Source organism: Gorilla gorilla, chromosome 10 (assembly GCF_029281585.2).
Source record: "Gorilla gorilla gorilla isolate KB3781 chromosome 10, NHGRI_mGorGor1-v2.1_pri, whole genome shotgun sequence".
NCBI lineage: Eukaryota > Metazoa > Chordata > Mammalia > Primates > Hominidae > Gorilla > Gorilla gorilla.
In genome coordinates this window covers 58,818,440-58,831,590 of record NC_073234.2, presented here as the reverse complement: position 1 = coordinate 58,831,590, position 13,151 = coordinate 58,818,440, and the positions used below count along the sequence as shown (strand labels likewise).

General features: G+C 41.0%; 1 protein-coding gene across 15 annotated transcripts in view; it reads left to right on the top strand.

Annotated features, from left to right (window-relative positions):
- The window catches only part of PPHLN1 (periphilin 1), a 124,123-nt gene extending 114,532 nt beyond the window's left edge, over positions 1–9,591 (top strand). For 10 of the 15 annotated variants that reach the window (XM_031001137.3, XM_055358057.2, XM_063694055.1 and 7 more), the window contains 4 exons: positions 2,224–2,338; positions 3,552–3,652; positions 6,945–7,262; positions 7,561–9,591. In XM_031001137.3, coding sequence (XP_030856997.1) covers positions 2,224–2,338; positions 3,552–3,652; positions 6,945–7,262; positions 7,561–7,587 — 561 coding nt within the window. In that variant the 3' untranslated portion in view covers positions 7,588–9,591. Of the gene's footprint in view, positions 1–2,223; positions 2,869–3,551; positions 3,653–6,019; positions 6,250–6,944; positions 7,263–7,560 lie in introns of those variants that run through there. The other 5 variants (XM_063694056.1, XM_063694051.1, XM_063694049.1 and 2 more) reach the window with 3 other exon arrangements.
- Positions 9,592–13,151: the final 3,560 nt, after the last annotated feature.

Genomic DNA, 13,151 nt, shown 5'->3' with positions numbered 1-13,151 from the left:
GTTGTTCAAGCACTGCTCAACTTGTTGAAGTTCAATGAAGTCTAGAACGTAACTGTCAAGTTGAAGACTATCTTTTCTCCATTGAATTACTTCTGTGCTCTGTTTTAAAAGATCAGTTCACTGTATTTGTATGGGTCTGTATCTGGACTGTCCTGTCCTTGATCTTTCTGTCTGTTGTTCTGCCAATGGCATACAATCTTGATTACTGTAGCTTTACAGTAAGGTGTGTTGTTTTTTGTTTGTTTTCTTGTTTGTTTGTTTTGAGACAAGGTCTCGCTCTGTCACCCAGACTGGAGTGCAGTGGCATGATCTCGGCTCACTGCGACGTCTGCCTCCCAGGTTCAGCTATTCTCCTGCCTCCGCCTCCTGAGTAGCTGGGACTACAGACAGTGCCACCATGCCCAGCTAATTTTTGTATTTTTAGTAGAGACACTGTTTCACTATGTTGGCCAGGCTGGTCTCAAACTCCTGACCTAAGGTGATCTGCCTGCCTCAGCCTCCCAAAGTGCTGGGATTACAGGCGTGAGCCACCTTTACAGTAAGTTTTGAAATTGGATAGTGTCAGTCTTTTGACTTTTTTCCTTTTTTTCTTCAATATTATATTCAGTATTATGGGTTTCCTGCCTTTCTGTATGAACTTTAAAATCAGTTTGTCAATATTCACAAAATTAATTACTGGGATTTTCATTGAGACTATATTGAAATTTATATAGGTCAAGTTGGGAAGCACTTGTATTTTAACAGTATTGACTCTTCCTGTCAATTCTTGGACTATCTCTCTATATCTTATTTATATGTTACTTATATTTATTTATATTAATACACATTTATATAGTTTATATTTTATTTGTATTCTATTTATTTATATCTTCTTTCATCGGTATTTTATAGTTTTCCTCATATAAATCTTGTATATATTTTGTTAGACTTATGCTTAAGGGTTTTTTTCCAGTGCTAATATAAATGGTGTTGTGTTTTAGTTTCAAATTCCATTTGCTCATTACTGGTATATAGGAAAGCAATTAATTGACTTTTGTATATTAAGAAATCCTGTATCCTGCAACCATGCTATAATCACGTATTAGTTCCAGTGGATTTTGTGTGTTATTTAGAAGTGTGTTGTTTAATCTTCACATACTCTGAGATTTTTCAGCTAGCTTTCTGTTGTTGAGTTCTAATTCCATTGTGATCTGAAAGCATACTTTATATGATACCTATTATTTCAAATTTAAGGTTTTATGACCCAGAATGTTGTCTAACTTGGTTAATAGTCCATGAGAACCTGAGAATAATATATAAAGTTCAAAACAGTTTTCACTGGACCCAAATCAGAATGTCTGCAGGGCTGCGTTTCCTTTGGAGGCTCTAGGGAGAATATATTCCCTTGCGTTTCCCAGTTTCTAGAGGCCGCTACCTTCCCAAGTAGCTGGGGTTACAGACACGCGCCACCGCGCCCAGCCAATTTTTTGTATTTTTAGTAGAGATGGGGTTTCGCCATGTTGACCAGGCTCATCTGGAACTCCTGACCTCAGGTGATCCACCCGCTTCCACTTCCCAAATTGCTAAGCTAACAGGTGTGAGACACCGCACCCGGCCACTAAACAGACAGGGAGAGAGAGAGACTAAGAAGACAGACACAGTGAGAGAGACAGAGACAGAGAGAAAGAAAGACAAAGACAGAGAGAGAGAGAGAGAAACAGACAGGGAGAGAGAGAGAGAGACAGACAGACAGGGAGAGAGAGAGACTAAGACAGAAGACAGACAGTGAGAGAGACAGAGAAAGACAGAGACGGACAGAGAATTTGTTATCTGATCATGATTCAAACAAAGAATTTAAAGTTAGGGGCTCAGAAACTTTTTTCTTCCTAACGAATAAATGAACAAAGTCATTGATATGTCTTCCCTAGCCTTTGTTCTTATTCTCATCTCTAGTCTGATGTCCTTTGAGTAGACTGCCTTACACTGACAAATGCCATGCCAAACTTCTACATTCAGTAATGTAGTTTGTTAATGTTTTCCTTCTCATTCAGGTATTGTCAGCAGATCTCATGGATAGAGGTTTAAATGGCCTCTGGTAATAGTGACAATGCAAGGGCCAGAAAGGTTCCGCTTTCTCTTTTGTGTCTCTCTTTTAGATGTCAGCATCATAATTCTGCCAACTCAGATAAGTATTTGGCTAGTTATTTTCATTCTCAGCTAACCAGAATGTGTTTTACCTTTTAGGTTTACCGACAAGACTGTGAAACTTTCGGGATGGTGGTGAAAATGCTGATTGAAAAAGATCCTTCATTAGAAAAGTCTATACAGTTTGCATTGAGGCAGAATTTACATGAAATAGGTGAGCGGTGTGTTGAAGAACTCAAGCATTTCATTGCAGAGTATGATACTTCCACTCAAGATTTTGGAGAGCCTTTTTAGATTTTTCTGCTCAGGCTGAAAAAAAAAAACCAGTTTCTAAAAATTTTTTTTCCTGGATTGTGTAAATCCTTAATATATGGAATTTTTGTGATGCAGAGAAATACTTTATGATAGTTGACAACATTTCAATATTAAATAAACATCTAAAATAGTCTGTTTAAAATGTTTGATTCAAATTTTTGTATTTTTTGTAGAGATGGGGTTCACCATGTTGGCCAGGCTAGTCTCTAACTCCTGGCCTCAAGTGATCTGCCTGCCTCAGCCTCTCAAAGTGTTGAGATTACAGGCGTGAGCCACCGCTCCCTGCCCAACACATATACCATCTGAAAATGTTAGAATTCTGAGTTGTGAGTTTATTGACTTGTTGCTTGCTTTTTCTTAGGCTTTGTAACTTGTAATATGTTAAAGTGTACTATCCTAATAAACTGAATACTTTGGTATCTTAGAGAATATTTGCTTTGAGAGTAATTCTCATTCAGTGATAAAATAGAGCACTTAAATCTCTGAGAGATACCTCAGGAAAAAATCCGTTTTTCCAAGTAATGAACTCAGTGTCTTCTATTACAATAATCCTGAAACTCCTGACTCTCTCACTGATGTATGAGTCTTAAATAATATCATATACAAGACTAATAAATAGAAGAGGCAGTTTGAGGTGGAAGGTGAGGGATATTTTAAGTTTCGGACTGTAGGAGATCAGTCAGGGTGGTAGGAGAAGCTATAAGGAAAGACGCAAACCTTCTTGGAAGGCTGGGAGGTTTTGCAAAGCTTCAGAGAGAATAAAGCTGAAGGCAGCTAATTCTCTTACCCCGAGGCTGAGGGCGAAGAGTAGGTAACAAGGTAGTGTAAAGAAATTTATCTAGATAAGTTTGTTTACATATGTCCTCTGGAAACCAACCCTTGATCATCGAGTGCAAGACTGCTCCCTGCAAAGGGGGGCAACAATGTTCATTACTCACAAATTGTGTTGGCTTCAGGCCTTTGGCATTCTATCTGTACCGAATAAATACAAGCGGCTCCAGCTTATCAGGACTGCACTCTCTTTTCGGCTGCGCTAAAGCCGGCAGTCCCCTAGCCATTCTTACGCAAAATACCTGCGTCTGAATACTCCTTTCATCCGGTCGCTCGGCCAGAGTCTGCAGGACAGACTTGGCAGCAGGTGCCCCCTGTGAGGAACGCTGAAATGGATCACGACGGAACCCCCGAAAACGAAGGTGAAGAGACTGCGCAGTCAGTAAGTCATTGGTGCCCGCTCGGGATTTCCAAGTTCAGGGGAATTCTCAAGCTAGGGTTTCATCATGGGACAACAGCTATCCACACAACAGAAACAGTATATAAAAGTATTGAAACAACTGCTTAAAGCTAGCAGAGCCTTGGTTTCGCAGGCTCAATTAAGGGACCCAGTGCAAACTGTTGTTTCCCATAACCCATGGTTCCCAGAAGAAGGCACGCTGGACCTAGAGCTTTGGGAAAAAGTGGGGAGAAATCTTAAACGATATCATGCACAAGGGTAATGGGTCCCAGTAACATCTTTAACGTTATGGGCCTTAGTTAAGGCTACTTTGGCCTTGCTCTACACAGAAGAGCCTAAGAAGGGAAAGGAGGAGGAACCATCACCTTATCGCCTCTTCTTCCTCCCTCAGTCCTGCCGTTACCAGATAAAGATACCAAAGAGGAAACGGAGGTTTTCCCTGAGCCCCCTCCCCCAATAAATTGGAAAAAAGACAACAGATACACTACAGCTATGGAACCTGTTTTAGGCAAGTGACATTAGAAGGGGACCTCTTGGCCTGCCCAGTGATACAAAATTGACAAGGCAATCAAGTATATGAACCCATTACTTTTTATGCTTATAAAGAGATAAGAAAAAGCATTAGAGAAAATGGAGCTGCTAGTAGCCCATTTACGAAAGGATTAATTAAGGCCATAGCAGACAACTTCCATATAACCCTATAGGACTGGCCAGTGCTAGCTAAAACAATTTTAGAGGCCAGTCAGTACTTCCCCTGGAGGACAGAATTTGATGAATTATATAAACAGCAAACCTCTTTCTAGTAATAGCCACTGTTACAATTCCTCCTCTATCCCTTACGTGGCTCTCTTAAAATCCTGTTTGGGTAGAACAGTGGCCTTTAAAGGGAGAGAAATTACAACTGAGCCAATAAATTAGTTGAGCAATTAAAAGCCGGCCATATAGAACCATCAAACAGCCCTTGGAATTTGCCCATTTTCGTCATTCCCAAAAGGTCTGGCAAATGGAGACTTTTGCATGACTTACAAGCTATCAATGCTAATTTGCAATCTATGGGACCCCTTCAACAGGCTCCCTTCCCCCGCAGCAGTTTCTCAAGATTGGCCTATAGTTGTTACTGACTTAAAAGACTGCTTTTATACTATTCCCCTTGCAGAACAGGACAGAGAAAAATTTGCATTTACAATACCAGCTATCAACAATGAAAGGCCAGCTCACCTATTTTATTAGAAAGTACTTTCTCAAGGAATGCTGAACAGTCCTACCATGTGTCAGTATTATGTAAATCAGGCTTTGCTCCCCAGGAGAAAAGAATATCCTAGTTGCAAGATTATTCATTTTATGGATGATATTTTACTAGCAGCTCCAATGGAGCCAGTACTTTTGAGCTTATATGCCTCTGTCATAAGGAATACACAGTTAAGAGGTTTAATCATAGCACCTGAAAAAGTACAGATGTCCTCACCTTAGAAATATCTTGGATACATACTAACTTCCTGGTCAATAAGACCTCAAAAGGTTAAATTAAATACTAGCAACTAACATACCTTAAATAATTATCAAAAATTGCTAGGCAATATTAACTGTCTTTGCCCCACCTTGGGCATAACTACTGATAAATTACAGAACCTGTTTTCTATCCTAAAAGGCAGTATAGCCCTAGACTCTCCTAGGTATTTAACCCCCACAGCAAAAAGAGAAATTGAGGAAATCAAGCTATTTCTCAGAGGCAACTAGATCGCATAGACCCACAATACTCAGTCCAATTGTTTGTTCTTCCTATTAAACATTTCCCCTACAGGATTAATAGGACAGATGGCCCCGGGGCTGCACTTCCTAGAATAGGTTTTTTGCTCACATACCAGGACTAAAACACTATCTCCCTATATCCAGCTAGTTAGTAAAGTCATCCATACAGACAGCAGATGATGCCATCAGTTGCTAGGTTATGACCCTGATGTCATAAGAATTCTCTTGAGTAAAAAACAATTCGAAGCAGTCTTGCCCCTATCTCTAGACCTTGAGATAGCACTCTCTGATTATGCAGGCCATATAAAACATGCCCTTCCTGCTGACAAACTACTTCAGTTCTTATCTAGTACTTCTGTAGTTATTCCTACAAAGGTAGTTCCCTCCCCCATACCTAACGCTGTAATGCTTTTTACCGATGGCTCTCGTAAAAATGGAAAAGCGGCTATCTGGTGGAAACCACATAACTCCCTCACTCCATCTAGATTTGCTAGTACTCAGAGAGCTGAGGTTGGAGCCCTAATATTGGCCCTAGAAACTTTTTCCATTCAGCCCATCAATATTGTTAGTGACTCTGCTTACTCTGTTTATTTATTGCAGAACCTTGAAACAGCCCTCATTAAGTCTACTCTCGAGCTGGCCCTGTGTGCCTTTTTTCTTTGACTTCAGTAATTGCTAGATCAATGTACACATTCTATTTTTATCACACATATTTGAGCCCACAGCTCACTGCCTGACCCACTGGCTTATGGCAATGATCAAGCAGACCTGCAGGTTATGATGTCACTGCTTAACCAAGCCACCCAATCACATCAATTTTTCCACCAAAATTAGAGAAACTTAACTAAACAATGTCAACTTACCCAAAGACTAGCTAAACAAATTGTCCTGCAATGCCCAGATTGCCAGCTCACAGGCACATCCCCTCCTTCAACAGGTGTTAACCCTAGAGGACTAGAACCTAATCAGTTATGGCAAACAGATGTTACACATGTCCCTGAATTTGGAAAACTAAGATATATACATGTATCCGTTGACACCTATTCTCACCTAATTAGCGCACATGCTCTTCCTGGAAAGTCCACCCCATCTGTCATTAAACATCTTTTAACTTTTATGTTTATGGGGCAGCCCACAAAAATTAAAACTAATAATGGTCCGGCTTATGCCAGCTCACTCAACAATTTTGTCACACTTGGAGCGTCCAACATTCCACAGGCATCCCGTACAACCCCCAAGGACAGGCCGTAGTAGAACATGCCCACTTCACCCTTAAAAATATGCTCAGAAAACAACGGAGAATATGAGTAAAGACCCTGCAACACTACTAGCACAAGCCTTACTTACCCTTAATTTCTGAAATTTAGATGATAAATTTCAGTCAGCTATAGAAAAGCACTTTGCTAAAACCTCTCCAGACATAAAACCGCAGTTTTATGGAAAGATGTAAATAGTAATATATGGCATGGTCCAAATGTTTTGCTAACATGGGGAAGAGGATATGCTTGTGTTCACATCCCCTCAGGCCCTCTTTGGATTCCAGCACGACGCATCAAACCATACCATAGTGGGGGTAGGACCCAACCCAGTACCAGAAATGAAGGAAACGACCCTGCAGGCCCCGCAGCCCCCGCAGGCCCCGCAGCCCCCGCAGCCCCGGAAGAAACGGGTTCGTCGGACGACACAGCTTCGTCGGACAACAGGAGCCCCAGACATTACCTGGGGGATGCTGAAGAAGACAACTCAGGAGGCTGAGAGAATCCTGCTCCGAACACAGACACCATTCACTCCAGAAAATTTGTTCCTTGCTATGCTCTCTGTTGTACATTCCAACTCACGCAAGGTATTGGTCCTTTTTATTCTCTCACTTTGCCTGTTACCCGTACCTACTATACCCTATTAAGCCCATTTTCTAAATCTGCCTTTTTTCAGCCCTATTCCCTTCCCAGCGTCTAGCAGTGTGACTTTTTAGCTAGGAGGGACTAACATACCCCCAGTGGGGTTCCTTAGTAACAGCCATATGGAAGGATATGCAAAAAAAAATCTCTCCTAGAAAGACCCCCACTCCTGGGGGTCGCTTCTTAGTTAGAAAAGAATATTACTAATTATACTCATGTTTCTCTCTTGTTTACTAATTCTAGGATGTGAAGCCGGAAAACAAGCAGTAACTGCTATGCCTGACAAAACTGTTGCTGCACACATCTGTACTCGTCAATCAACAAAACCTGATGCAAAAAACAGAAAAGGGGTGATGTAGGAGATCGGTCAGGTTGGTAGGAGAAGCTATAATGAAAGACGCAATTGGAAGGTCGGGAGGTTTTCCAAAGCTTCGGGAGAGAATAAAGCTGAAGGCAGCTTTATTAATTAATTCTCTTACCCTGAGGCTGAGGGTGAACAGTAGGTAGCAAGGGAGTGTAAAGGAATTTATCTAGATAAGTTTGTTTACTTATGCCCTCCGGAAACCATGCAAGACTGCTCCCTGCAAAGGGGGGCGACAGTGTTCATTACTCACAAATTGTGTTGGCTTCAGGCCTTTGGTATTCTGTCTCTACTGAATAAATACAAATGGTTCCAGCTTATCAGGACTGCAGTCTCTTCTCGGCTGCACTAAAGCTGGCACTCCCCCTAGCCGTTCTCATGCAAAATACCTGTGTCAGAATACTCCTTTCATCCATCACTCAGCCAGAGTCTTCAGGACAGACTCGGCATGGGACTTGTCCAAAAAAATTCTAATCAAAAGAGGAAAATTTTGGAATGTGCCAGGAATAGTGGAATTTTATTTTTTAAATTTTTTATAGGCCCATACGCTGTATCTCAAGAAACAAGATGATTGTAACGTGTCCATGATTAAACTATTGGCAGATTATTGCTGTGTTAATCTCTGTAGTCTAATGAGTTCTTTGTTCTGTTCTGCTGCCTTTTACGTTTTCTTGTCCTTTCAAAAGTGTTCTTGAAAGAAACAAAGTGAATAGGCAGTTAGCACAGCACAGCTACCCCTTACCAAGCAGTCTATGGAAACAACCCCTCATCCAAATCATGGGTTAGTTAAGAATCTAACTGGGGCAATTAAGATGAATTCCACTCACTTCCTGGTCACTTCAGCAGCCCAGTGGCATTGAGCCAAAATATACAATTCTGTGTTATTAGTGAGGAAACTTTAAAACTCATGTTTGTTATTACTTACTACGCAGTTTCATTATCCTCCCTTCCTCTTTCCATTTCTATTCTCTCTCACTTGAATTCTGGCATTATTTTTAGTGGCCTCTACTGATAATACCTACCCTAGAGTACATAAAAATTATATTAAAAGAGGAAGTAGCAGTATGCATAATTTTAACAGATTCTATAATGGGTGCCTCAAAATATGTATTGTGCCATTCTGCAAATTTAAAAGCTAATTGAGGACAATTTTTTTTTAATTTCCTAAATGAGACCACCTTGGATTTTTATTTTTGCCATTTAGATGTTTATACTTATTTAGCTTTTATAAAACATAAGCCAAGCTAAATCCCACATAACAACTCTGGTATTCTTCCCTCATATGAGCAGTGATTTTATTTGTTACCCACCTTAGATAGACTAAGAAAGTTCTAGTCTTGTTTTTCCTTCTCCCCGCTTCCCTGGGGTTTTTCCTTACCATAAGTATTCTGGTCCCAGGGTTCAGTTCCTTTAGTCAAGATGTCACAAGTTTAAAAACAAAACTTGAGAAACTACCAAAGGCTCAGGAGTTGTTCACTCTGTTGAAATCCATTAAATTAGAGAAGTCTCACTAACAGATGTATTTAAATATAGGTACAACAGATAATTTCTTTTTCTCCCCTTCCCCAAATTACAGTCAGCATTTAAAGCTGTTTATGGCTTGCCATCAGCATTATTCTGGTAGGCTTGTTAGTGTTAAAATCTATTTGATTTTTTTTTTTTTTTTTTGCCTCTTAAAGTCTAATTTTAGGATGGATGAATTCAGATGTTTACCAGAGTGTGTATTTTACATAATGTTCTTGATTAAAAAGACTTGTTTGTAAATTATCCGTTGTTTTTGGATATGCCCAGTTGATGTGATAAAATTTTCATTGTCTTGCCATATAAAGCCTTGGTTATCAACAGGTGGAATGTAGATATTGTAAAGCTTTTTGTGAATTAAAAGTGCAAAATAAAGCAACCACATTTAAGTAGATTGTCTTTTCTCTTATTTTAACAGGGTTAACGTATTTTGCTAAAATGTGGGCTTTATTACTCTCTACTGCAAGATTACTTCTTAGTCTTCAGTTCATCTACTCAGCAGCAGGATAGAGGAAGTGTGAGAATTGAAAAACTACAGCAGTGCCCCCTCATCTGTGGTTTTGCTTTCCATGTATAAGTAAACCATGGCTACCATTGTCCAAAAATATTAGATGGAAAATTTCAGAACAACTCATAAGTTTTCAACTGTGTGCCATTCTGAATGAAATCTTGCAGCACCATGCTTTGTTCCACGTGAATCATCCATTTCTCTAGTGTATCCACACTGTATACACTACCCACCTGTTAGTCATCTGTACCATTTACTCCTGACATGCAGCCATTGACTATGTCATGGTTCCATGATCCAGGATCACCCAAAGCAGATGATCCTCCTTCTGATGTATCGTCAGAAGGTCATAGTAGTGCTCATGCCTGTAATCCCAGCACTTTGGGAGGCCAAGGTGGGTGAATCACTTGAGGTCAGGAGTTTGAGACCAGCTTGGCCAACATAGCGAAAACCCCGTCTCTACTAAAAATACAAAAATTAGCCAGGCGTGGTGGTGGGCGCCTGTAATCCCAGCTACTCAGGAGGCTGAGCCATGAGAATTGCTTCAACCCGGGAGGCTGAGGCTGCAGTAAGCCAAGATCACTCCAGCCTGGGTGACAGAGCCAGACCCTGTCTTAAAAAAAGGAAATCAATAGTAGCCTCACGCTGTGTCACAATGCCTGCATCATCCACCTCACTTCATCTCACCATGCAGGCATTTTACCATCTCACATCCCATCATCAGAGGAAGAGTTGATTACAGTATATTGTTAAAATTGTTCTCTTTTATTGTTGTTAATCTCTTACTGTGCCTAATTTATAAATTAACCTTTACCATAAGTGTACATGCATAGGAAAAACCTGGTATATGTAGGGTTTGGTATTATCCATGGTTTAAGGCATCCACTGGGGCTTTCGAGCATACCCTCCACACATAGGGGGTGCTAGTGTATTCACTCTGGGGACTTAGGGAGTCTTCCGAGAAGTAGTTAAGAAAGGTGGCGCCTGATACAGTAGTACTCAATTGTTGTGTAATTATGAATCTGAATTTCAAAGAATTGTAGGATCAAGGTCCTCTATCTTTGTAATAACTCCTGGAGGGCAGGAAACTTGTCTTTGGGACTCCAGTTCTTAGCATAGTTTAAAACGTAGTAGATACTCATATTTGTTAACTTAAAGGGGGCTTCACAAAGGAAATTATATTTGACCCCTGGGTCTTGGAGGAATATGACTTATTCAGGCAGAGAGGGGAAGCATTTATTAGAAATCCAGGAGGAGGAAAAGGTGTCCTGTGTCCTGAAGCTGTGTGCTGAAGATGACAGGGGACGAAGGTGGGAAAAGGTAAGTTGAGAGCAGAATGGGAAGGATGTTGAATGTTTATAGCTTATTTACCCTTTCTCTCCTACTTAATGAAATTTGGAAACATTATCTATGTAGTATTCTTGCAAGAGACGTGGATTTCTCATAGCCCTCAGCAACTTCACAGATCTAGAACCTCTTGAAGGAAGGGGAGGCCAGATCTCCTTAAGGAAAGACTCCGCTGTACTGCCAAAATATATTTTGGTTTCAGCTTCACTTCCAGACTTTCCTGTAATGGATCCTGAGTTCCAGGGAAGTCTCTGACAGTTCTTTGGCAACAGTTTTGGAGATGGTGATCTGATCATCTCTGAAGTATTCATTCTAGACAAGATTCAGTGCTGCCAGCAGCCAGTCACCCAGGTTGCTTTATAGCTGTAACCCTGCTCAGGCTGGCTCGTGGAGTTCCTGAGAGTAATGGCCACTCTCTGCTTGCCAGGTCAAGGCTTGTGGATTATGCATGATATATTTGTCACCTTCTTCCTGCCAGTTCTCTTGAGAGCACTGATGTATCAGTTACCCAATTCAGTGGAAAAAAAAAAAGGGTAGGGGTGGACCTGTAACTGAGGTAGTTAACACAATCTGTTCTCCTATTTTTTTCCATGGTAATAGGGGTTAACATTGAATAACATGCCTGCCTAACTGGGACTGTATTTGCTGTTTTCCTTGTAGTTTTAGGTGTGATGAAGCAACTAAGTTTTATGGAATTTGAGTGGAAATGCTGCTAATTCCAGGATAGGAACCTGACGACAGTGACTGTGCCTCCTCCATGCTCTTTTATCCCCTCTCAAAAGTAGCAATAGCAATGCAGCCTTGATTTTTTTTTTTTTTTGCAGAGCCACAAGATGGAAGGAACCTGCATAGCCACATGGAATAGTGAACTGTTATGTGAGAGCAGAATAAATGCCTTTATTCTTTAAGCCACAGTTTTGTTTGGTTTCTTGTTATAGCAGCTTACTTTTTGCTCAAACTTATTGATTATTTTTGTCAAATAACATCTAAGCATTCACTTCACCAGTGTAGGCCCTGAGCAGGCCGCACCACTCCTGCTTTTCCATTGTAATGGAAATCTTGGGGTAAGGGACTGATTCTAAAAAAGGCTTTGAATTAAGAATTTTAAGCTGTCTTTTAAATCTTGGTAAGTATTGTTACAGCCTTGTGAACATTTGTATAGCAGCAGACACAGCCTCATTATATAGCATGTTTTTTTTTTCAGCTCTGTTCCCACAGATTGATGGTTTGTGTGTGTGTGTGTGTGTGTGTGTTTGTGTGTGAATTTTTTTGAGGCAGGGTCTCACTCTGTTGTCCAGGCTGGAATGCACTGGCACGATCTTGGCTCACTGGAACCTCCCCCAGGCTCAAGCAGTCCTCCCACCTCAGCCTTCCGTGTAGTTGGGACCACACAGGCACGTACCACCACACCCGGCTAATTTTTGTATTTTTTGTAGAGATGAAGTTTTGCCATGTTGACAAGGCTGGTCTCGAGCTCCTGATCTCAAGTGACCCGCCTGCCTCGGCCTCCCAAAGTGCTGGGATTACAGGCGTGACCACACCCAGCCAAGTGTTTTTTTTTTTTTTTTAATGGGGAAAAAACTTTAAAACCTTAGACAATTTTAGTGACAATGCTGTAGCATTAGAATACCATCGGCCAGGCGGCTGGGCACAGTGGCTGAGGTGGGAGGATCACTTCAGCCCAGGGGACGGAGGTTGCAGTGAGCCAAGATCGCACCACTGCACTCCAGCATGGGCAAGAGGGAGAGACTGTCTCACCAAAAAAAAAAAAAAAACCAAAAACCACACACTTATATTCTGCTACTTCTGTAGAATAGACTCTAGTATACTATATTGGATGCCATTTAAAATATTTTAATTTTAGGTTTAATACACTAAATATTTCATAGAATTCTGAGAAGCACCAAATTTTTTCCATTATTTCACTATCTGAATCTTGCTATGTTACCTAGGCTGGTTTCAAACTCCTGGGCTCAAGCGATCTTCCTGCCTCGGCCTCCCAGAGAGGGGCTCCCAAAGCGCTGGGTTTACAGGCGTGAGCCACCATGCCTGGGCTGGAGCTGTTTTAGAAAACACCATTGTGATTGGTAAGGAGGA